At 42.5% G+C, this 26,420-nt stretch overlaps 2 protein-coding genes across 3 annotated transcripts in view; one reads left to right on the top strand and one right to left on the bottom strand.

Moving 5' to 3' along the window:
* Window positions 1-8,060: 8,060 nt before the first annotated feature.
* Window positions 8,061-19,188, bottom strand: fbxo28 (F-box protein 28). Its single transcript, XM_079634766.1, has 5 exons — window positions 18,877-19,188; window positions 17,442-17,551; window positions 15,208-15,346; window positions 9,900-10,095; window positions 8,061-9,164 (listed from the first exon to the last, which is right to left on the bottom strand). Exons 1-5 carry the CDS (start codon window positions 19,177-19,179, stop codon window positions 8,725-8,727), a joined length of 1,188 nt encoding a protein of 395 aa, XP_079490892.1. The 5' UTR covers window positions 19,180-19,188; the 3' UTR covers window positions 8,061-8,724.
* Window positions 19,189-19,965: 777 nt separating this feature from the next.
* Window positions 19,966-26,420, top strand: part of cutc (cutC copper transporter homolog (E. coli)) — a 12,483-nt gene continuing 6,028 nt past the window's right edge. Inside the window, exons 1-4 of one of the 2 annotated variants that reach the window (XM_079634769.1) lie at window positions 19,966-20,593; window positions 21,680-21,749; window positions 21,899-21,958; window positions 25,861-26,070. In XM_079634769.1, coding sequence (XP_079490895.1) covers window positions 21,680-21,749; window positions 21,899-21,958; window positions 25,861-26,070 — 340 coding nt within the window. In that variant the 5' untranslated portion in view covers window positions 19,966-20,593. Of the gene's footprint in view, window positions 20,705-21,679; window positions 21,750-21,898; window positions 21,959-25,860; window positions 26,071-26,420 lie in introns of both variants that reach the window. The other variant, XM_079634770.1, reaches the window with a different exon arrangement.

Below are 26,420 nucleotides of genomic sequence, written 5' to 3'. Positions count from 1 at the left end.
GGCAGAACTGTACTCTGGCAAGCAATGTAATCTGCTCACATCTAATCTGAAATCTTTCTTCTTTACCCATATGCTTTAGATGAATTTGATTGCGAAAGACTTGAGCTTGTAAGCACTGTTAGTACTGATAATCTGATTGCATTAAGAATAGGTAACTGGCCACTGATTAATGAAAACCGTCATTGTTTACTCTTCCTCATTTCATTCCAATACTTAAGACTTCTCTCCTTCTGTGGGACACAAGAGGAGATGGTAGCCGCAGTCACCACTCAACACATACAATGAAGATGATTGGTGACTGAGACTAACATTCTGCCTCACATCTCTTGTAAAGAAAGTAAGTCCACAGGGTCAATAGCAACTTCAGAGTATTGCTTTAATAATATCCCAGCAAGCAATAACCGTCATTTCACCGTCTAGGTTAACTATAGACCCGATATAGAAGTAACACACTTCTAGCCAAAATTACCTTGAGTTTGGTTACATGTCATTTTTGCCAAAATAACTCGTGAGATATTTGATATTACATCATGTAAGCAAAGGCAACACTGAGGTGTTTGGTTTCATTTCTTCACTCATTTAATTTCTTTGTTATCTAATTGGTGACTAGTCTATTCTTGGGCTGTGTTTGGACGGCTGGGGATTATATGACGTCCATGTGGTGTCAGATTGCAAGCTTTTTTCAGGGTTGTCTCAGAGGGATAATGCTGGAGGGGTTCGGGAAGTTTTCCTTAAAGCACTGAAGCATTGCACTGCTTGCTTCCCGTAGACTCCTCCATTGTGTGGATCCCGTAGGAGATAACCGCCACACCCACAGCATTCAGCAAGATCCCCTGAAGGAAACCCAACGTAACAGTCACTGTTATTTGATCCGTTTTCTGCATCTTAAAACTGTCTGTGAAGTAAAGGCGGTCGATTCTTGAACGGATCAAAGCGGGAAACCTGTCGAGCCGGTTCACAGAATCGAACTGAATATAACTGTTCAAATGAATTAATCAAAAAAGAACCGACTAAGTTAGAACCCAAAAGATATAGGTTTGATTCGTTGATTTTAAACTGGTTTACCAAGACCCGGTCTCACAGACAAGGCTTAGATTAAGCCATGATTAGGCCTTAATGTGCACTAATTAAACTACGACATTTAGTAGCTTTCATGAATGTGGCTTAAGTTTTCACAAGGGTTAAGCCTGTCAATGCTTTTGGTCCGATGGCACTCATATAAACCCGGAGTAAAATATTAAATATCATAACTGGTATACATCTCGAGACAAACCAATGGCAGAAGCAAAAACAATCAGTTTGTGAGTATGAAAAATACTTACTAAAATAAAATTGAGACAAATCCAGAGTCAAGTCACCTTCATTTATACAGCACTTTAACTAATATATATTGTTTCACAGCAGCTTTACAGTGAAAATTACAGTAACATAGATTGTTTGGCTTCACAGCAGCTCTAGAATAAAGTTATTGTCCAGATAAAGTTAGTTTTGATTGATTCACTTCCATTGTAAAGATCATTAGTGATTAACTCAGCGGCCGCTAACAGAGTACCAAAGAAAGTAAGGTAGTTTCTTCATTTGGTGTCAATCTTCATTCTTCTTTCATTCTAAGGTGTATATGAGTGTATTTGTGTGTGGCCTCTTTATATAAACAGGTTTACAACTCTTTGTCATTAGATATTCTTCTCCAGCCTTTAGTGTCAGAAAGGGAAGTGGTTTCCATTTCTCTGACGGTCTCCAGTGTTGCTCCATAAACTATACACCTTTTAACAGAGTTACCTGTACTCCTCATGCTGGCTTCTGGGAGTGTTACCTGTACTCCTCATGCTGGCTTCTGGGAGCGTTACCTGTACTCCTCATGCTGGCTTCTGGGAGCGTTACCTGTACTCCTCATGCTGGCTTCTGGGAGCGTTACCTGTACTCCTCACGCTGGCTTCTGGGAGCGTTACCTGTACTCCTCATGCTGGCTTCTGGGGAGTGTTACCTGTACTCCTCATGCTGGCTTCTGGGAGCGTTACCTGTACTCCTCATGCTGGCTTCTGGGAGCGTTACCTGTACTCCTCATGCTGGCTTCTGGGAGCGTTACCTGTACTCCTCATGTTGGCTTCTGGGAGCGTTACCTGTACTCCTCATGCTGGCTTCAGGGAGCGTTACCTGTACTCCTCATGCTGGCTTCTGGGAGCGTTACCTGTACTCCTCATGCTGGCTTCTGGGAGCGTTACCTGTACTCCTCACGCTGGCTTCTGGGAGCGTTACCTGTACTCCTCATGCTGGCTTCTGGGAGCGTTACCTGTACTCCTCATGCTGGCTTCTGGGAGTGTTACCTGTACTCCTCATGTTGGCTTCTGGGAGCGTTACCTGTACTCCTCATGCTGGCTTCTGGGAGCGTTACCTGTACTCCTCATGTTGGCTTCTGGGAGCGTTACCTGTACTCCTCATGCTGGCTTCTGGGAGCGTTACCTGTACTCCTCATGCTGGCTTCTGGGAGCGTTACCTGTACTCCTCATGTTGGCTTCTGGGAGCGTTACCTGTACTCCTCATGCTGGCTTCAGGGAGCGTTACCTGTACTCCTCATGCTGGCTTCTGGGAGCGTTACCTGTACTCCTCATGTTGGCTTCTGGGAGCGTTACCTGTACTCCTCATGCTGGCTTCAGGGAGCGTTACCTGTACTCCTCACGCTGGCTTCTGGGAGCGTTACCTGTACTCCTCATGTTGGCTTCTGGGAGCGTTACCTGTACTCCTCATGCTGGCTTCTGGGAGCGTTACCTGTACTCCTCATGTTGGCTTCTGGGAGCGTTACCTGTACTCCTCATGCTGGCTTCTGGGAGCGTTACCTGTACTCCTCATGCTGGCTTCTGGGAGCGTTACCTGTACTCCTCATGTTGGCTTCTGGGAGCGTTACCTGTACTCCTCACGCTGGCTTCAGGGAGCGTTACCTGTACTCCTCATGCTGGCTTCAGGGAGCGTTACCTGTACTCCTCATGCTGGCTTCTGGGAGCGTTACCTGTACTCCTCATGTTGGCTTCTGGGAGCGTTACCTGTACTCCTCATGCTGGCTTCAGGGAGCGTTACCTGTACTCCTCATGCTGGCTTCTGGGAGCGTTACCTGTACTCCTCATGTTGGCTTCTGGGAGCGTTACCTGTACTCCTCATGCTGGCTTCAGGGAGCGTTACCTGTACTCCTCACGCTGGCTTCTGGGAGCGTTACCTGTACTCCTCACGCTGGCTTCTGGGAGCGTTACCTGTACTCCTCACGCTGGCTTCTGGGAGCGTTACCTGTACTCCTCATGCTGGCTTCTGGGAGCGTTACCTGTACTCCTCACGCTGGCTTCTGGGAGCGTTACCTGTACTCCTCATGCTGGCTTCTGGGAGCGTTACCTGTACTCCTCATGCTGGCTTCTGGGAGTGTTACCTGTACTCCTCATGTTGGCTTCTGGGAGCGTTACCTGTACTCCTCATGCTGGCTTCTGGGAGCGTTACCTGTACTCCTCATGTTGGCTTCTGGGAGCGTTACCTGTACTCCTCATGCTGGCTTCTGGGAGCGTTACCTGTACTCCTCATGCTGGCTTCTGGGAGTGTTACCTGTACTCCTCATGTTGGCTTCTGGGAGCGTTACCTGTACTCCTCATGCTGGCTTCTGGGAGCGTTACCTGTACTCCTCATGTTGGCTTCTGGGAGCGTTACCTGTACTCCTCACGCTGGCTTCTGGGAGCGTTACCTGTACTCCTCATGCTGGCTTCTGGGAGTGTTACCTGTACTCCTCATGTTGGCTTCTGGGAGCGTTACCTGTACTCCTCATGCTGGCTTCTGGGAGCGTTACCTGTACTCCTCATGTTGGCTTCTGGGAGCGTTACCTGTACTCATGCTGGCTTCAGGGAGCGTTACCTGTACTCCTCATGCTGGCTTCTGGGAGCGTTACCTGTACTCCTCATGTTGGCTTCTGGGAGCGTTACCTGTACTCCTCATGCTGGCTTCAGGGAGCGTTACCTGTACTCCTCACGCTGGCTTCTGGGAGCGTTACCTGTACTCCTCATGTTGGCTTCTGGGAGCGTTACCTGTACTCCTCATGCTGGCTTCTGGGAGCGTTACCTGTACTCCTCATGTTGGCTTCTGGGAGCGTTACCTGTACTCCTCATGCTGGCTTCTGGGAGCGTTACCTGTACTCCTCATGCTGGCTTCTGGGAGCGTTACCTGTACTCCTCATGTTGGCTTCTGGGAGCGTTACCTGTACTCCTCATGCTGGCTTCAGGGAGCGTTACCTGTACTCCTCATGCTGGCTTCTGGGAGCGTTACCTGTACTCCTCATGTTGGCTTCTGGGAGCGTTACCTGTACTCCTCATGCTGGCTTCAGGGAGCGTTACCTGTACTCCTCACGCTGGCTTCTGGGAGCGTTACCTGTACTCCTCACGCTGGCTTCTGGGAGCGTTACCTGTACTCCTCACGCTGGCTTCTGGGAGCGTTACCTGTACTCCTCATGCTGGCTTCTGGGAGCGTTACCTGTACTCCTCACGCTGGCTTCTGGGAGCGTTACCTGTACTCCTCATGCTGGCTTCTGGGAGCGTTACCTGTACTCCTCATGCTGGCTTCTGGGAGCTTTACCTGTACTCCTCATATGTTGGCTTCTGGGGAGCGTTACCTGTACTCCTCATGCTGGCTTCTGGGAGCGTTACCTGTACTCCTCATGCTGGCTTCTGGGAGCGTTACCTGTACTCCTCATGTTGGCTTCTGGGAGCGTTACCTGTACTCCTCATGCTGGCTTCAGGGAGCGTTACCTGTACTCCTCATGCTGGCTTCTGGGAGCGTTACCTGTACTCCTCATGTTGGCTTCTGGGAGCGTTACCTGTACTCCTCATGCTGGCTTCAGGGAGCGTTACCTGTACTCCTCACGCTGGCTTCTGGGAGCGTTACCTGTACTCCTCACGCTGGCTTCTGGGAGCGTTACCTGTACTCCTCACGCTGGCTTCTGGGAGCGTTACCTGTACTCCTCACGCTGGCTTCTGGGAGCGTTACCTGTACTCCTCATGCTGGCTTCTGGGAGCGTTACCTGTACTCCTCATGCTGGCTTCTGGGAGCTTTACCTGTACTCCTCATATGTTGGCTTCTGGGGAGCGTTACCTGTACTCCTCATGCTGGCTTCTGGGAGCGTTACCTGTACTCCTCATGCTGGCTTCTGGGAGCGTTACCTGTACTCCTCATGCTGGCTTCTGGGAGCGTTACCTGTACTTCTCATGCTGGCTTCTGGGAGCGTTACCTGTACTCCTCATGCTGGCTTCTGGGAGCGTTACCTGTACTCCTCATGCTGGCTTCTGGGAGCGTTACCTGTACTCCTCATGCTGGCTTCTGGGAGCGTTACCTGTACTCCTCATGCTGGCTTCTGGGAGCGTTACCTGTACTCCTCATGCTGGCTTCTGGGAGCGTTACCTGTACTCCTCATGCTGGCTTCTGGGACCGTTACCTGTACTCCTCACGCTGGCTTCTGGGAGTGTTACCTGTACTCCTCATGCTGGCTTCTGGGAGCGTTACCTGTACTCCTCACGCTGGCTTCTGGGAGCGTTACCTGTACTCCTCATGCTGGCTTCTGGGAGTGTTACCTGTACTCCTCATGCTGGCTTCAGGGAGCGTTACCTGTACTCCTCACGCTGGCTTCTGGGACCGTTACCTGTACTGCTCATGCTGGCTTCTGGGAGCGTTACCTGTACTCCTCATGTTGGCTTCTGGGAGCGTTACCTGTACTCCTCATGCTGGCTTCTGGGAGCGTTACCTGTACTCCTCATGCTGGCTTCTGGGAGCGTTACCTGTACTCCTCATGCTGGCTTCTGGGACCGTTACCTGTACTCCTCACGCTGGCTTCTGGGAGTGTTACCTGTACTCCTCATGCTGGCTTCAGGGAGCGTTACCTGTACTCCTCACGCTGGCTTCTGGGACCGTTACCTGTACTCCTCACGCTGGCTTCTGGGACCGTTACCTGTACTCCTCATGCTGGCTTCTGGGAGCGTTACCTGTACTCCTCATATGTTGGCTTCTGGGGAGCGTTACCTGTACTCCTCATGCTGGCTTCTGGGAAGGGAGGGAGGAATATCATAGGAAAAACATTACCCGCTAAAACCCTGATAATTTTTAATGAGCAAACACAGTCCTGAAAAACACCAGTGGTAGAAGAGTGAAGATTTTTCAATGTAATTTCTTGCATTTTGAAACTTGCATTGGCTTCCAGTTAAATCACATTTTATCCTTTTATATGTGACTTTAGTTCTCTCTCGTCCGCAGCCTCTTCCAGATCTACATCTATCGGGAGAGTTTCCTTTTGCAGCCGCAAGGCTATGGAATGCACTTCCTGTTTCTGTCAGAATGCACTTCCTGTCTGTCAGAAATGTCTACACATTAAGCACTGTTAAAATCCCCATCTTTTTAAAATAGCTTTTTCTAATTCATGTGATCTAGCATTTCTATAGGGTGTTGCGTCATCCATTTACTATATTTATTGTATTATGTCTGTATTTCTCTTTTTTTTAACCTTCGTTTCTTGTTTTTGTAGCACTTTGAGAAAAGCACATTATAAATGAAATGCATTATAGTGTTCAGTGCTGCTATTGTCTGAATACTGAGACTTAAATGGGCCGAACTGACAATGCCATGATTTTATCTCTTTATTTTAAACCATTTCATGTCATTACGGCTTTATATTTTGCAATTGCGATTTTATAGCTCATGCTATTTTGTTTTAGTGTACTATCTTGCATTGTCAGTTCCTTTCATTCATTTATTGCAGTCATTACACAAAGCGTGGCTGTCATTAAAAGCACTGCAGATTTCCTCAGTATAATAGAGGCAAGGTTACATAACTCGGTGAAGTCTGGCTCAACACGTGTGAAGTGAAATCTGTCGATCCCGGGTGCCAGAAATATGCAAACAATGCATTTTGAAGTTTACTTTCAGGTGTTGTCATTGTTTAGTATTTCCCCCAGTGTTGAAACACTTCCTCGTGTCCTAGTTTAAAGAGCAACCACGTAAAGCATTCATACGGTGAGTGTGACCAATCCATGAAGAAACTGTTCATTATTAAAACATGTAGCAGTTCAGTTTGGTGTGCTAATCTGATGACACGACTGCCGCTCTGGGACAGCTTGTAATGATGCAAACATTACTACATATTGAGCATGATTCTAATCTATGGAAGCTTGTTTACGCCACAGAATGAAACAATTGTGAGTTCCCAATTGTGAGTTTATATTCTGAGATTAAAGTCAGAATTATCGCTTTATGATTAGTTTATATCTCGCAATTTTGACTTAGAAATAAAATATAAACTGGCAATTACAAGAAAAAAGTCAGTATTGCATGATATAAGCAAGCAATGAAAAGATAATTCTGTTTCTCACAATTCTAACTTCTTATTGTAATTGGCAGTTCAAATTTTGAAAAGTCAGATTTGTATTAAACTTGGTTGCAAACAAACTCAGAATTGAGAGTTAAAATCAGTTGCAAGAAAAAAAGTCAGACTTGCAAAATAAACATAAAATTGCAAGAAAAAAAAGTCTGAATTGACCCTTCAGGGAGTTTGATTGACAGCATGTTGTCAGTGTGCTCTCTGCTCCGCGGTGTGTTTTTCACTGCGTGAGAACGTGTGTGTGTGTGTGTGTGAGAGGCAATTGAGGTTAATTGAGATAATAAGTCGTAATTACTGAGTTTATATCTTGAAATGTCTATTTTTTCCTCAGAATTGTGAGAAACTTGCCAGAATTACTTTTAATTGGGAGTTTATATTCTGAGGAAAATTTCTGAATTGTGAGATATAAACTCAGAATTACGAGAACAAAATCTGAATTGTGAGATAATTAGCCTTTTTAAATGAGTTTATATCTTATGAAAATACGCCTGATACCTGTTGCTCACACGCGAGCACATCAGGCCAGATCTCTGAAATAAGACCGAAAGGCCAGATTGTGCTTCAGGAACACACGGAATCTAACTCACATTGAAAGTAAAAGCATCAGGTTAGTAAAAACGTGCCTTGGAGGCATGAACGAACTTGAACATCAATTATTTACTTTCCTAGTAACAAGGCTTTCCACAATTTTTATTGCACTGACACAGATCTATTTGCAGTAAAGTATACACCTACAAACAGTGGCAGGTACAACATGGCATTGACACCTACAAGACACTATCCTCCGTGATGGACGATCTTCAGACAAACAATATAATCATGTGTGCTACGGCTGCAGACCACGACTCGCTCACACTGTCCAGGCACAGCTCAGATCTCAGAACACAGAACAAAGCTGATATTTACCATTTATATAACATTATAACTTAGCAGTCAGGTGTCGGACACCTCGCGTACTCCATCTCAAGCAGGGGATCTGAAGTCTTAACTCTGTACACAATTAAACGAATGACTGTATGGTTGACGCTACGGCCGTCTCTTCAGGTTCTCCTGGAAGCGTTCTCGCGGTTGATTGACTAAAGCTTCTTGCAATGTTTTCTCGGGTCAATGTTGGCATGAAGGTTGGGTAAACATTACTCGACCTTTAGAAACTCAAGTCAACGCATATTAGTGTAATACGTGTCTGATAAAACAAAAAGATTCCCCTCTCCTGTTTTTTTTTTTAGCTTTTCATCTCCGCGTGATACTCGCGTCATCGTAAGTCGAGAAAAAAATGATATAGCTTTAAGGAAGCAAACTTAAAAAAAAAACAAAAAAACACAAGTACAGACGAAACTCTATTTCTTGCTGCGCAGGCGTTTGGAGTGGCGTGGGAGATCGGAGCAGTTGCGGCCTCGTTTGAGACACAGGCCGCTCTCGCCCTCGGCTGATGCCGGACCGGCGCCGGATGAAGAGGACACGGCTGCCGCCGCGCTGGAGGAGCCGCCGCCGCCCACCGCACTGTCCATCAGTTCCCTGAGCTTGTGCTCCAGCTCGGCCAGCCGGGCGTTCTGCTCGCCGATCACCTGCGACTGCTCCTGCAGCTTCTGCTCCTGGTCCTGCAGCTGCTTCTGCTGCTCCAGCTGCTTCACCCGCACCTCCTGCATCTCGCGCCGCAGGGCCGCCACCGACGCCCCGTTCACCTTCACCTGCTGCTGCACCTTCGTCATCTCCGACCGCGACGGGGTGTTCTTGGCCAGCAGCGACATGGTGGTCAGAGAGGTGGAGGGGCCGGCCACTGCGGGACAGAGCGGGCGGGTTACAAACACGGACAGTGAAAACTGTGTAAATGTGAGGACTTGAAGCGCCTCGAAAAATGAAAGCGTAAAAAAGTTGTAAAGCAAATTAAAAATGGACTAAACATTTTTTTGGTTTTATATTAAATACAGAGTTACAAAAAGAAATTGGACTAAAATTGGTGGGAAATCAAAGATACGTCTAACCAAGCTGTGTTCCAAATTTGAAGTTGATATCTCAAAAATGTAGGTTCTTATGGGATTTTGTTTAGGCGTTAAACCAAAAACAGCACGGCACACATTACAGCATTTCTGCCACTTCTACCACAGAACCTCGAGTGTCAGAGCTGTACAACAATACCTGTTCGATCAAGTTTACTTTACAAAATAGTGCAGTACAATTTGAAATATGATAATATGAAATATGAGGAGCCTTGCTAACAGATTTTAAAGCATGATAATGCAGTGTCTAATTTCAAAGCTGATTTTACAGGATTGAGCGTTTAAGCTTTCGAATGAGACCTAAGTTATAATGATTATGAATGAGAACAAGCGCTGCCGGAAGACTGACAGTTCCTGATAAAAAAATAATAATAAAAAAATAGTGCTGTTTTTGGAAAATGATCCAGAAGAAAGCCAATGGAACGGAGGGTCAACTTCATGCTAATCATTTGAGTTCTGGATAAATAAACAAAAAGTCAAGATTAGTTAGCTGCGAGTGTTTAAATGAGCCGTACCCGGAGCGGATCCTATCAGGCGGCCGGACAGGTCGGCACCGGGAAGCCTCTTCTTCAGGATGGGGACGATCTTCTCGTCGAAGTACTCCATGGCCATGGAGGAAATGTCCCGCAGCTCCTGGAGCACCTCGTGCGCTCGCTGCGGCGCGCGCGTGGAGTTCACATACCGCAAAACACGGTAGATCTCATCGATCACCTACAGGGGGCAGAACACAGCGGTCAGATCACAGGCGCCTTTCAATGCATCAAAGTATTGTGTGTGGTTGCTAGGGAAGCTCGTTTCTAACCTGAATTAACACATAGCATGTCGTTAGCACAATTAAACAAATTGCTAGCATGTTTCTATCATGAAAAAACATGTTTCTATCATAACTTGGCTTTCTTAAATCATGTTAACACAGTGTTAATTTATGCTAGCAACAATTAACACATCGCTAGCATGTTTCTAACATAATTTAGTGCCCTAGCATGAATTAGCACATTGTTAACGTGTTGCTAGCATGATTTAACACATTGTTAACATGTTTTTATCATAACTTGCCCTTGTTAAATCATGTTAGCGAAGAGCTAATTTATGCTAGCAACAATTAACACATCACTAGCATGTTTCTAACATTATTTAGTGCCCTAGCATGAAATAGCACATTGTTAACGTGTTGCTAGCATGATTTAACACATTGTTAACATGTTTTATGTTTTTAACAAGTGTTGCTAACATTGTCAGCATGTGTCTAGCAAGTTTTAGCTCATTTGTTAGCATGTTTTACCATGTTGCTAGCCTGTTTTAGCATGTTGTAATAATAGCCTACATCAATGCAATCATGGCGCTGGTGTAGGCAAAAATATTTATTACAAAAATAACCCTTTTTCAATAGACCTTTTTCAATAAAACTTAAACACCCAGACAGAAAAAAAGCAGAAAGATCCCACACTCACTGCAAAACATGCTTTTGTTACTTAGTATTTGTGTCTTGTTTCCAGTCCAAAAATCTAAAAATTCTTAAATCAAGATGCAGTTACTAGATGAGTAACATTACATAAGATATTAAGTCTTGTTTTCTGGGGAAATAAATCAAAATTGAGTTTTTGCTTAAAAAAAAAAAGCGCAATTATCTGCCAATGGGGTCAGAAAAATAATCTTGTTTCTGTTTGAATTAACATTATTTTTCTGACCTTTCTTTTTTTACTAATCTAGTAACTGCATCTTGATTTAAGAATTTTTAGATATTTGGACTGGAAACAAGACTAAAATACTGAGTAACAAAAGCATTTTTTGCAGTGCTGCTACCAATAAACCGTTTTCGGTTTCGTTTCGAATCTCTTAAACCTGACGACAGCAGATCTCATCATCTCCGTCACACACACATGACAAGCTCTTGATTTGCATTCACTGCTTCAGGCCTTCAGGCTCATGACTTCTGTGTAATCCCTCCTGAGCTTCTGCATTTCCTCAAGGTTTCTGAACCCGCCACACCCTACAGATCAGCACGATCACACGCTCTTCATGGTCTGGCTACTGTCAGATGAGTAAAGATGAACTGAAGCCGGATTGTGTCGGACAGTGTTGTGTGTGTGTGTGACTGAGCTCTTCATTCTCCTGTGAATTAACCCTTTAAGGCTCACCGTTAGTGGTTTGAATACACACATTTCTAGACACACGAAACGCATCAGTGGAGGTTTGCAGTTGTTGACTGTGTGGAACGTTAGAGTCCCCCTGTGGAGTAAATCCAGCTGTTACTGTAGTTTATGTGTGTATGTGGTGTTTTTAATCTGCTTTAACACACACATGTGTAAGTTCATAAGTGGACAGCATTGCTGAGTATTTTCTGCTTAAAACTGCAGTGAACCAAAGACAGTCTCAAAAACACGGCTTGACATCGCTGGTGTTTCTGACGTCACACACTACCTTGACCAATCAGATCAACGTGTGATCGTCAACCAGTGGATCTCTGAGTGGAGGCGGGGCTCATTTGCATATTCATAGAACCACGCATACTAAATGAGGCAAGGGTGTCGAGTTACATTCAAGATATTTTAAGCCATGAAGAATTACTTTTCAAGAAGTAATAGTCATATATCTTTGGCTCACCAGCCATTCGAATAAATATACAAAGCAGTAATGAGAAACAAAGACATAAAACAGAAAGATTCACATTATAAAAAGTAAAAATACATAAATAGATGCAAAATGTGAAAAGTTAGAGCACTTTCTACTATAGATTTGTACACAAGTTCTAAAATATGCTGACTAACTCCTAGGCCACTAGTTGTCTAAGAAGAAATAAACATTGCAAACATTTTTTTTTAAAAGTTAGTCTGAATTATCAACAAAGCTCACGTGTGAATCCAGAACTGAGCAAGATATTTAAAGTTCTCCACAATTTCAACTTGTTGACCCACGAGTGAAATTGGCTGGATTAACATCTAATATAATTAATTATCGAGCTAAAATCGGAGAATAAACCCTGCCATGCTTTGGGACGCATGAGATGCAGCGGTGCAAGCGGTGTCAGAGCGGTTCCTCTTATAAGCACACTGAAGAGGACCTGGGGGACCGCTGAAGCTAGCTGATTAGCCAGAACTCGCTCCATAGGTTTACACAATACACAAGTTATTGCACTGGGCCGGGAGTCATGTGGCATACTCACTCACACCTGGCTTTTTACCACAGGCCTAATTATTGAGTATTTCCATAGTTTAGTCTGCATACTGCTTTATAAGCGCTGGGAATATTCCCGTAACAGCGATCAATAGTCCGGCTAGACGAGTACACACACTGCTGGAGAGTGGGCAGGTGTTGCGATAAATCACATCGATTAAAACCCCCAAGAATAAGAACGAGTCTGCAGAGCGAGCGCATCATTGAAGCTTTACGCTATTCTCTCCCCCGCTGCCATGAGATCAGGTCCAGCTGCACGGGTCAACATGAGCGATCCAAACCTTCTCAGCGTAACTGTGTATCACGTGACGTCACGAACGCGCATCACAGAACAGAGCAAGGCGAGCGCTTGTGCTTATAAAACTTAAACTTTTTTATTTATGTTTGAAATGCCGATGGTTTCGCTAGATAAGACCCGTATTCATCGTCTGGTGTCGTTTAAAGCCCGTTGAAGCGGCGCTGACACTGTCATCTGGACCTTGACCCGTTTGGGGCCCATTGACGTCCATTATATGGAGAAATGTGTTCATCAAAAACCTTCATTTCTTTTCCACTGAAGAAAGACAGACATGGACATCTTGATGACATCGGGGTGAGTAAATTATCAGCAAAAGTTTTTTTTTAAAGTGAACTAATCCTTTAAGCGCGTACAATGATTGACTACAGGGAGACTTCAGGCTTTAAGTACTATCTAAACATGACCCTGATTCTAATGCTCATAAACTCCCTTCATTCCAACCGACCACAGAAGCGGTGTTGGTCCGTCCTGGCTGACTGGATCAGCTCCACTGAGTTGCCAGAGGCTTTCTGAGAATCGCTCATGCTGTTTGCGGCACTATTGTGTGTTTGCAGTGGAAACCCATAATCATATTTACTTCACATCAGTAATAGCAGTACAGTTACCGGTCAATATTTTAGTACATAACTGAATATGCATTATGCATGCAAATGCTCTCTTCCGGGTAATTATATAAAAATTATCATAATGAAAAATATTAAAAATAAAATATTCTGACACTCAAGCCACAAATAAATAAAAGTATAACGAAATATTAGAGCTGTGATTTTATTTAATTATTTAATGTGAAGTAGCTCTATAACTATTTAAACGAACCAATCACTGGAAAGAACCATAACACGTTTTACAGTAATTATAGTTTATCATACGCTTGTCATTCTGATGACGGCTAACGGGAATGAGAAGAGTCAAGGTTTTTAGGCTCTAATAAACAAACTTTCAAAGATTGTCATTTTGTCCATATATGGATTGCACAGATGTAGTCTTTCATGAAATAAAGAAATAAATATAATGCACAGAATATCACATTACTGTCTCATTACTGGATGAATCAGCGTTTTTGATCAAATCTCTTGATGTATAAATTCAATTCATGAACACATTTATTAAATGATAATCTGTTATCGGTCTCTTGTCGCCACCTACTGGTGTAACGGTGTTACTGATGCAATCTGTATTTGAAGCATCAAAGGTGATCTACTGTATTTTGATCACTAGCGTAGACATCAGTGTTTATATCCGAACTATAATCTCCATCCCAGTACTTCAGGCAGACAGAAATGATGATTCTGTGATGTTGAATGTTTACTGTGACTGTTTATGAAGCGGTTTCATATCTTTTCATGACGACGGCTCTCTCTGGATCAGACACAGATCAGGATGTTCACTGTGATCGGACTTCTCAAAGGTTTCACAGAAAGAGCCGAATCTCTGTCGTTTAGGAATAACATCACATAAGTGTTTGAATCGAGATTGTGATCATTTACAGGAGAAGTTCACTTTCAAATAATAATGTCCTGATGATTTACTCTCATGTTCATGTGTGTCTGTCTTCAGTGGAACAGAAATGCAGGTTTGTGAGGAACACACTCCAGATGTTCTCCATATAGTGACTTCAATGGTCCAGCGGGTCGAAGGTCCAGATGTGAGTTTCAGCTTCAAAGTCTCTCACGATCCAGCCGAGGAATAAGAGTCTCATCTAGACACACCAGCGGACATCTTATAACTAAATACACATTTATATACTTTTAACCACTAATGCTGGTCTTGCACTGGCTGTGATGCGACACACATTACGCAATCAGGTTACAAGGTCAAGCGTGACGTCGTTAAACATCCAGGATATGCACACGCAAGGACCATTTAAACAATAAACTGACACAAATACGTGTCATTCAACAGTAACTTTGAACGGTCCTCCTACTCCACACTAATAAACACTGGGTCAGTTCTTCCGCCTACGTCGCGCAAGACCTTTCCAGCGTAATGTGTCGCATCTCAGAGACGTACAAGACCAGCATTAGTGGTTAAAAGTATATAAATGTGTATTTAGTTATAAAATGTCCGCTGGTGTGTCTAGATGAGACTCTTATTCCTCGGCTGGATCGTGAGAGACTTTGAAGCTGAAACTCACATCTGGACCTTCGACCCGCTGGACCATTGAAGACACTATATGGAGAACATCTGGAGTGTGTTCCTCACAAACCTGCATTTCTGTTCCACTGAAGAGAGAAACATGAACATGAGAGTAAATCATCAGGGCATTTTAATTAGAAAGTGAGCTCCTCCTGTAATGATTAATTGTCCAAGTGCAACTGTGTGCATCGGACCGAACAGAAGCGCAGACGTACCTTCCCAGGAATGAAGCAGCAGAGATTAGAGTCCACGTATTTCATGAAGGTCATGTTGAGCAGCGACAGACGGGTCTCCACCGCCGCCAGTATGTCTGCGTGACGGGCCAGCGAGTGGTTCCGGCGCTCGGATTCCCTCCTGAGGAGAACATGCACAGCTGAGCAACACCAACACACACTAGAGGAGCGGACGCTCGAGGCGACACTGAAGTCACTGTGGAAACGTGTGATTGTTGTGCAGACTTCATACAGCACTGGATCAATCGAACTCAAAAACTTAGAATATGGTGCAAAAGTTCATTTATGTCAGTAATTCAACTTAAAGGATAATTCCGGTATTTAACACCTTGAGTCTATATTGTAGTTTGTTTTGGATGAACAAGAGTGGTGGACAACATTTTTTTGACAATGGTTCCTCTCTCGAGTTTTTGACTATAATAGAATTGGCCATGGACCCATTTAACATTGGAGTCAATGGGCATGTCCGAAAATGTCATTAAAACAGCCAATAATGTTCGTTTACAAAACTGTTAAACTCACCGAGTGATTAGTGGTGTTCGTTGATGATTATAAACAATATATCGTCGCAATATATGATTCCAATCCGTTTATTTTGCTATAGTGGAACTATTTTTTCAGACACTTCACAACCGTGTAACTTCCGCTCAATATTTGAATCTGAAGCGTTAGCACACTCCCGACCACTTGATGGCGATAACCGATGTTTATGTCTCGCGGGACACTCACGGTCACAGTCGAGTTCAACTTCATATTACAAGTAACAATTAATGAAGGTTTTGTTTGTTTATTTGGCTTACTCTCCGGGAGCACAGTTGCTCCGCTCGCTAGCCTTATGAGAAACGGAAGGGAGCAAAAAGACGACATCGTCAAATGTAAACAGCCCCCTTTCCGTTTCCGGTAGCGCATTTATATTAACCAGCACTCAGTCCTTCAACAGAATTCAATGGGATTTTACAAAATGACGAATAAAACACGACAGAAACTGTATTTCGCAACACTTTTCGTTTCTGGAACATCAACTAACATCACTAATCACTCGGTGAGTTTAACAGTTTTGTAAAGGAACATTATTGGCTGTTTTAATGACATTTTCGGACATGCCCATTGACTCCAATGTTAAATGGGTCCATGGCCAATTCTATTATAGTCAAAAACTCGAGAGAGGAACCATTGTCAAAAAAATGTTGTCCACCACTCTTGTTCATCCAAAACAAACTACAATATAGACTCAAGGTGTTAAATACCGGAATTATACTTTAAAAGCTGAAACTAATATATTATATAGACTCATTACATGCAAAGTGAGATATTTCAAGCCTTTATCTGGTATAATTGTGATGATTATGGCTTACAGCTTATGGAAACCTTCTCACAATATTCTAAGTTTTCGAGTTTCTCCTGTATTAGCTCACGCGGCGAGTCGAGCGCTAACACAAATGGCAAAGAGAGGCGCTGCCCGAAGCTGGCCACTGTGGAAGAAATCTAATATGTTTATATGTTTGTATTTTCTTATATTCATAGTAATTCGATTGAGGTAGTAAAGTGCACGAGGATGGCATGTGGAGTCCCATGATCCTCTGCTACATTGATAGAACAAAGAACTGTTATTAACCCTTATGAATGTATGTGTGTTAAAGGAGAACTCCAGGCAATGTTTAAGTGAATCTTGATCGTTATTCAGGGATTGGCCAATGCAAATGCCCGACAGTGTATCATCGCCGCCATGGAGGGATGCTAATGAAAACAGACATAAAACAACATTGGCAATACACTTAAAGGAGAACTCCGGGCAATTTTTAAGTTAATCTTGATCGTTATATCTTTGTGAGTTCTGTCTATAGAAAAAACCCGAACCGGATTGGTGCTTGAACACGGAGCCGCTACCGCTAATGCCCAGAGCTCACTCAGCTAACGGCAGTTATGGGGCATATTCATAAAGAGTGTGTGTGCCTCTTAACAGACACAACATGCAATTAAAATGTGTGTCCAACATGAACAGGGTCCTTACATGACAACAAGATGCGTTTAGCAACTTAGCCATTGTTTAAATTCACCTAAATAGTGTTTTAGAGACGGCTAGCTGTAGTCTCGCGCTGAAGTCCTGTGGGAACTCCCGTTGTTAATCTGTATGACTGTAAGACTGCCGTTTCTACACTAGACGCTGAAGCGAGCGCTAGCTGCGCGTCATCTGGGCGGCGGTGCGCGGGCCTCACCTGGGCAGCTGGGCCTTCACCTGCTTCTGGCACAGGCTGTGGTAGCGCTCCACCTTCAGGAAGCCTTGATTGAGCATGCGCTGACAGATCACATCCATGCGTTTGCACACCTGCAAGAAAACAACAGCTCCGTCTCAGACGCGCTACACACACACTTATGGTATCGTGCATGACTGACGTAAGGTTACTGTGTGATAGCCCGACTGCATTCGGCACGCAGTAAAGGTGAAGTGTCCCATGCTCCACTCTTGTTTTTGGTTAAAGGTACACTGTGTAACTTTTGTCCCTCTAGTGGTTAAAAAAGAAAACTGCATGCATTTTTGTGGAAGAACATTGTTTTGGTTCTGCTTTGGCTCAGCGGATGAATATGGTTCCCTCAGAACTAAACAAAAATAGAGAAATGATTCTACTGCTCATAAAACATTCACTGCTAGTCTTCAGAGATATCACCAGTTTAGATGGAGAGTCAAGTCATCTTCTATATAGCGCTTTTAACAATGTAGATTGTTTCAAAGCGGCTTTCCAGAGATAAACGTATAATTTAAGGTAACAGATTGTTACCTTATAAATTATACGGTAACAATATTATACGGCCGGCGGCCGCTATGGTATGGAAGATTGATCCCGCCACAGATTTTTAAATTGTACCATTTGTACTTTTTTTTAAAGGGGGGGGGGGGGGGACCTGAATTGCGAGACAAACAAATTGTGAGGAGGGGAAAAAAAAAGTAAAAATTGTACAATTTAAAAATCTGTGGCGGGAACAATCCTCCAAACTATAACGGCCGCCGGCCGGTAATGCCGTGACTCTAGGGAGCGCGCGCTCACTCGCTCACTACAGGCAGCCAGACTCCAGTGAACTAGCCGAGTGTTGAGACGCAGCCCGTTTTACTGATATTGTAATATTTTTACAATAACGATGATTGCTGACCTCAAGACTATCATATGGAAGCTTGTTTCCTACACAGAATAAAAAAACAACACTTTAATTTAACTCACAATTGCGAATTTAGGCCTATTTCCCTAGTTATAAACTGAACATACATCTCACAATTGTTTTTTTTTTTTTAGCAGCCACTGAATAAAAAAGTTCTATTCTCACAATACAATTTTTCTTGCACGTGAAAACGTTTCTCTCTCACACAATTCAGACTTGTTTGTATATATAATAAATCGCAATTATGGGGGGGGGGTGTCAGAATTGCGAGACAAACAAAATGGTCAGAAAAAAAAAAGTAAATATTGTGCGATTTAAAAGTCGTAATTTCTTTTTAAAAAATAGTAAATAGGAACAATGTTCCATCTACCACACGGCCGGAAACGCCGTGATTGCAGGGAGCGCGCGCTCGCTCACTAGGCAGCGAGACCGCAGTGCACTGGCCGAGTGTTGAGACGCAGCCCGCTCCACTGCAGTCCAGCTCATTGTTTTCCTCACCAGTCGCAGGAGACTGATCTCGTCGTACGATAGGAAGTTCAGGATGGTGTCAATGGCCACGATCGGGAGTCCCAGCAGCGCGTTGTTCTGGTGCGGCTGGTCCGGTGGCGGAGAGGGAACGCGCGGCGAAAGCGAGTCCGAGTCCAGCGACGCGACGCCTCCGTCAGAGCTCACTGCAACAGCCGCCATCTTCTCTGAGCTCCAGGACACAGGACGTGACGACACACTGCTGAGCTCGCGGGCCGGAAGTGAGGAGGGCTGTCTGCGGGCTCGTGACGCGGACACGATCAAGGGGCAACACATTCACAATCTTATTTACATTTTATTGAGCCAAATTTTATTCATTTTCTTCTGGAAAGCAAAGATTATTGCACCAGTCAGGAGAACATTGCCAATAAGAAAGCAAGAAAGACTTGTCATATCTTTAATGAATACAGACAGTCAGTGTTGATTAATTAATCAATTTGTACACTCTTGTATGTTTGTATATATATATACAAGGGCGTAGATTTGGTTTGAACATTGGGGGGGTTTTTCATGTGATCATGGTATAAATTTTTTGGGGGGGGGTTGTAATGCATAGATTTAAATATTGGGGGGGTTATCTCCCCCCAACCCCCCCACAAATTACGCCCATGTATATATATATATATATATATATATATATATATATATATATATATATATATATATATATATATATATATATATATATATTTATGCATTAATATGAAAGTTCTATATGCTATATTGTATACTACTAAAGTTCAGTGGATCATAATATTATTAATAATAAAAAAGAGCCATGTAGAGAGTTTACATTAGATTTTATTTTATTTTATTGAACATAAACAAAATACATGTATATGTCATTCGTAAATGTTATAATAATAATAATAAAAAACGTAAAGCAAATCACACAAATAAATAGAAAAGTATCAAGATCATCCCAACAGATTTGCTGGCCAGTTCATACTCTTCATACCATTTAATCATATCTACAAAGGACACTTTTAAATACAGATAATACGCTTTTGTCATCGTACACTTACATTTATGGATAAAGAATTTACCCAGAATCAGCTTTTGGAATATAACTTTTGTCTAGTTAGTCTCTATGGTGTTCCCAAAACGTTGGCACAAAAACGTTATTTATCGTTCATGGAAAGTTTTAGCTGTATATGCCTATGTTTCAGAGCTCAGAGAAGACTCAAAAGTTACATTCCCAAAATGTTTGCAGAACGACTGGAATGTGTCCTTAACGTTCGCATAACCAAGAAGGTTTTTAATTTAATATAAAGAAAAGAACATTCAAATAACGTTTTCTTAACTTAATGGGAACGTTAGTACACAGTTCTAAGAATATTGTTATCTGGGAAGTTCCGTCTTTTGTTGTAACAACTGTTGTAGGCGTCACTGATTATGCGCTCTCTGTGTGTGTGTGTGTGTGTGTGCGACGCGCCTAAACTTGTTGACACACACACACACACACACACACGCACACACACACACACACACACACACACGAGCAGCATAACGTCTGGTGATTTTACCCGAACGCTTAGAAAAGTAGCAAACTAGTTTAGTGTACAAGTCTCTCAGTGCAGGACCATAGACAGTATAAACGTGCAGGACGCATCTTCGCTGCATCTCGACGTGTGAATCTCGCGAGAGTTTGACAGTGAGAAACGCTTCCGGCGCTGGACGCTCACGCGAGGTAACAGAGAACACGATCGGTCATTAGACTCATTACATGTGAAACAAACACGAGCGTTTCATGATTTCAGTAATAATACATAAACGTGACATTTATTAAGGAGCCATTGTAGTATGTATGACTTTTAACACCCTTCTATCATTTGCTCTTTTTTGCTTTTCCAAATGTTCCAAACCCCCATAAAGCCGTCCAGTTTGGCAGCTAATAAAGTAAAGTTAGTTTCAGTCAGCGCTACTGTCTCTGATTTACCGATCGATTGTGGATCATAATCCCCTCTCTCTGACCCCTGGCTATTATCTGAAGCTGAACTGACTTTATAAGAGTCTGTGTGTCTAAACCCTGGTAACACATTCATGTTCCGAAAACGTACTGGGAGAATATGATTGACAATGTTTCTGAAATGTCGACTTCTCTGGTTGAACACTATTTAAAAGTGTACGATATGTTAAACCTTATTTTTACTCGTAGTTCAACGTTCTTTCATGTTTTTTTTGTAACATTTCAAGAACAGCAACAGTCAACAACATAATAATTATGTTGTTCTTCTAATGACATTTTCTGATCGTTCCAAGTACAATTAATATCATAAAAATGTTCAGAAAATGTTATTTGAAATACGTCAACTATGAGAACGTTCCTAAATAAACATCATTAAGATGTTCCAAGAATGTTGTTCTAAGAACGTTTTCTCTCAGCATCATGAAAATACAAGTTATTAATATGAGAATGTTCTATAAATGTTATTTAAAGAACATTTTACATAACCATTGCAAAACATTAGTGACCGTTGTGGGAATGTTATCTGGGAATGTTGCAGTATCATCAGGCTAAAACCCTGTTGTTGTTGTCTTGACAGAGCATAAATTACATTGTAAATGAGATTAAATATGACTATTTTATTTTTCATATTTATTGTTTCTTGCTTCAAACATGACTTCTATAACAGTTCCTGTGTGAAAACATGTATGCCAACTCTTCTCAGTTTGTGTACATTTTTTTGCGGTGTAATATGCAGCTTGTGTGTCAGTTTTGCAGTGTAAAGCCAGCAGGTGTGTGTGTGTGTGTGTGTGTGTGTGTGTGTTTCAGATGTGTGACGGTCTCCTGATGGAGGTGTGTGTGGACTCAGTCGAGTCAGCTGTAAACGCAGAGATGGGAGGTACAAGTTCACACACACATTCTTGAAAATAGTTCAGTGAAATCAGTCATATCGTCAAATTGGAAGTGTTCAACATTTCTGTTAATTGTTTTGTAAGTGTTTTTGGGCAGCTGTCGTGTGTGTGTGTGTGTGTGTGTGTGTGTGTTCAGGAGCGGGTCGTATCGAGCTGTGTTGTAACCTGCTGGAGGGAGGGACGACGCCCAGTACAGGTCAACAAACACACACACACACACACACACACACACACACACACACACACACACACACACACACACACACACACACTTCACAATATTCCTCATCACACACACTTCACAATATTCCTCATTATAATAATTTATCTGCAGAATAAAGGGGCGGGGCCTGGTTGAGTTAGTCAGTAGTGTGTTATGGTGAGTATGGGGAGGCTGCAGACCTGGAGCCGGTAGATGTAGGACCCAAACAGTTTTACGCCCCTGTTGTTCCTGATGCGTCCAGTAGGGGGAGGCTGTACAGCGACACGAATTGAGGTAGCTTATGTTTTAATCTTTTTTTAAATTAATTTATTTGTTTATTTTGTATTGCAAATGAAAGGATACAGACATTAACAGTGAGAAAAAAAAACAAGGGGGGTAAATGGACATCAAAATAGTTTGAATTAGGCTACACAAATCAATACAATATTCCATTTTGTCAATAAAAAATTAAAGGTTCTTTACAACAGACTCAAGGATATTATTTGTTATAGAAACCTTTGAGTTTAAAGGTTTTGCCATTGGATGGTTCTGTCTTTATGCAGATGAAAGTTCAGGACGATCTGGCTTAAACTTATCTTACCACGTATGTAGGACACTGTTTTGTAGCTGTATGACGACCAATAGAGAATAGTACAGCAGATATTAAATCGAGGATCCATATGATTACACGGTACTGTATGTCTAATGGTCTAAATATGGTTAATATCTAAATGTAACTTTATATAAATTCACAACAACATATTTCACTTAGTCTCCATATAAAAACATACGGTGAATAGGCCTATAACTGCAGTAGGTCATATCATTACTTGTCATAACACGTAGTTGATCCAACTATGTGTATTTTTAATTTTTCAATTCACAAAAACAAAAGTCTTCTGTAGGCTGAGTGAAGAGAGTGAACACCGACTGAATATCTGAATCTATTTTTCTATTTTAATCCGTGCAGATCTACACTGTAGCGTTTATATTTAAATGAACAAAAAACACAAGTCTATGGACGGGTTATTAATGTGTTAGCGTCGATTTAATGATGTTATTTCGCAGTATATCCCCCTACTGTACGCATCAGGAACAACAGGGGCGTAAAACTGCCTGGGGCGTATATCTATAGACATGTATAGAAAGGCTAGATGGCTTACCGGCGCTGAGAGCCAATGGGACCCGACGACGTCACACGGCGGCCATCTTAGGACAGCACCGCTCGTCCAGTTATAACATTAAAGTCTATTGTGCATGTAGTGCTGAAATAACTATATTTTGCTCAATTTTCAACCGATTTTCAAACGGCTTGGTGTGTCATAAACGTCAGGGATGCGGCTATTTAACTGCATACTTGTGAAAAATTATAGCCACGGAGTTTATTAAGCTACAATTTAAACATCGGCATCAGCACAAATCATAGCCACGTTAATAAGGTTTGTAATAAACCAAACCGTTTGTAAATCCGTCAAGAATTCAGCAAGTTACGAGCATTTTAGTTGGCGTATGTCACTCACCACAGCAGCAGGGAGCAGCAGCGCAGTCTCCTGACCTAAGATGGCCGCCAAGTGACGACACAGCTGACTCCGCCTTGAGCCATCTAGCCTTTCTATACATGTCTATGCGTATATCTACCGGCTCCAGGTCTGCAGCCTCCCCATATAGGTTATGGTGAGGAGCGGGACATTTCCCAAACACACTCGAAGCGCTCGACCAATCACAGCACAGTGTGCCTTTCAGAAGGAGGGGCTTCATAGAGACAGGAAGTAAACGGCGTTACTGACAGACTGGGAAGAGAGGAGCCGCAACAATGGAGAATATGAGGAGAATAATCAACATTCAAGCAGGAAAACCTGTTCTAGTTGAGCCTGAAATCTACAGGGTTTAAAAAAGGCTTAATAGGTGCTCTTTAAAGAACACTTTATGCCACAAAGGTTCTATATAAAGAAGAGAAATGTCTTAAATAATTGCATAATACTTTTGTTTAACGGTTTGTAGGAGCCATTTGTTGTGTGGTAAAGTTTTTGTTGTCCACTGGGTGGCGCTGTTACTGTGTATAATTAGAGCACCTGAGCCACAAGTGTGTGTGTTGGTAATTGGGAAGCACAGGTTTTGACCGCACGGCAGAGTAGCTCGCAAGGTGGATTTTTAGTCTTAGTTATGCTGTCCACAAGATATGGCTTTGTGTACGTGTGAACAAGGAAAGGCCTCAAGAAGTTTTGACTGAGATCATGTTTAATGGAGCACAAGTAATAAAGAAAGACATTTGTTTGTGTCTACATCTGTCTGCATGGACTCTGTTTGTACGCGTTCTAAACTTGCTTACTCTTATTAGCAACGGCTTTGGAAAGCCATTACAGGGATTTCAGTGTTTTGTAAAGTATGTTTACGAGCTATTTAGTTTATACAATTGAATTAAAATGAAAAGTCAGGAGTGGTAGTTGTATTGTAAATGTAAAATTAATTTAAATAAATATATGCTGACAATACTATGGAAGATTGTTTCTGTCAGGAAATAAAGATTAAAAAAGGTAATTGCGGTAAAATATGGTTTTAAAATATGTTTTACAGAAAATTCTAAATGGAATATAATTTTTATGGATGGACAAAATGGAAATATTTTAAAGGGTCTGACTCAAGGATGTGAAGGGAAAAGACTGAAGGCCATAGAGCTGTGAAGATATGATGAAAAATGTGAATGTAAATGCAAGATCCCATTCCTTAAATTCAGTTATATCAAATGTAAACGTTTGGGAAAAGTCTTCTAGCGGTCTTAAATTTGGGGACAGAATCGTGATTTGGCTTACTGTGATTATTAAACTTGATTTAAATCTGTTAAATGTGATCGTAAATATATTTTAATACATATATAATATATAATTATAAATATAATCATTTACAATTTCTTTAAAAGTAAAAATTTTAAACAATAGTTTAAAGGCTCAAATGTGAGGTTTATCATTTTATAAAACTGTATTATTAGAAATGTAAAGTTGTTTAAATTAAATGTATGGTTTGGATGTTACTATAGACATTAATTTTATTTGAGCAGATTTTAAATAAGGTTTTTAAATAGCCTCAAATTAGATTTCAGACACCCTGAAATGTACAATATCCTTTATTTTATATTATATATGTGATGTTTTCTAGATACATAGATATATATTTACTAGAGTAGGAATCAAACCACATCTCGGTATCACTGAGGCCTTGTCCGCACTAATGCGGCTTCGTTTGAAAACGCATCTTTTTCACTCATTTTAAAACACTGTTTTCTTGTTGTAGTGTGGACTGGGAAAACTGAGGAATTTAAAAACGATGACGTAAGTTTAGTCATGTGATGCGTATTGTACCAATACAGGGGAAACTCGAAAAATTTGAATAATAACTGATTTATTTCAGTAATTCACCTTAAAAGGTGAAACTAATATATTATATAGACTCGTTACATGAGATATTTCAAGCCTTTATTTGTTATAATTTTGATGATTATGGCTTACCATTACCCGTAACGGTGGCCTTATGACTCCTGCCTGTCCTCCGCCCGCCGCCGTCAAGCCGGGAGACTGCAGTAAGCCGACGCCCACACCGCCCTCACGTGTCAGAACCTGTCACCTACGCTAGGCTAGTTACCGTCCTCCGGAGGAGGGATGAATACCGTCTCGTCGTAACAGGTCAGGTCTGCCCCAAAAACTTTTCCAATAGTCTGTGAACCCTATATTATTTTGCGGACACCACTTAGACAGCCAGCCACTGAGTGATGACAATCTGCTAACTATCTCATCACTCCTGCGAACCGGAAGGCGGCCAGAGCAAATTACAGTGCCTGACCCACAAAATGTGGGTCCCGGTGTGTGATGATCCTCAGTGTGTGTGTGTGTGTGTGTGCTCAGGTCTTCTGCAGGTGGTGAAGGGGAGCGTGCGGGTCCCGGTGTACGTGATGATCCGGCCCCGTGGAGGAGACTTCTTGTACTCGGACTGGGAGGTGGAGGTGATGAAGAGGGACATCGAGCTGATGAAGACTCACCGGGCCGACGGGCTGGTGTTCGGGGCGCTGACGGGGGACGGGCGAGTGGACTCTGAGCTCTGCATGGAGCTGATGGGTAAAACATGCAGGCGTGACGCCCTGAAGCCTAAATCTCTGGGTTCTATTGGTCCGGACCAAAGAAGAAAAGTCGTTTTTTAAGGGTGAATGAATGGATGATTGAATGTATGGATGGATGGATGGATGATGGATGAATGGAAGGATTGATGGATGGATGGATGGATGAATGGATAGATGGATGGATGATGGATGGATGGAAGGATTGATGGATGGATGGCTGGATAAATGGATAGATGGATGGATGAATGGAAGGATTGATGGATGAATGGATGGATGAATGGATGGATGGTTGGATGGAAGGGTGGATGGATGGATGAATAGATGGATGGATGAATGGATAGATGGATG

Source organism: Phoxinus phoxinus, assembly GCF_949152265.1.
Source record: "Phoxinus phoxinus genome assembly, chromosome: 14".
In the NCBI taxonomy this organism is placed as follows: Eukaryota; Metazoa; Chordata; class Actinopteri; order Cypriniformes; family Leuciscidae; genus Phoxinus; species Phoxinus phoxinus.
Note: the sequence above shows the minus strand (reverse complement) of the source record. Positions and strands in the feature narration are given on the sequence as shown.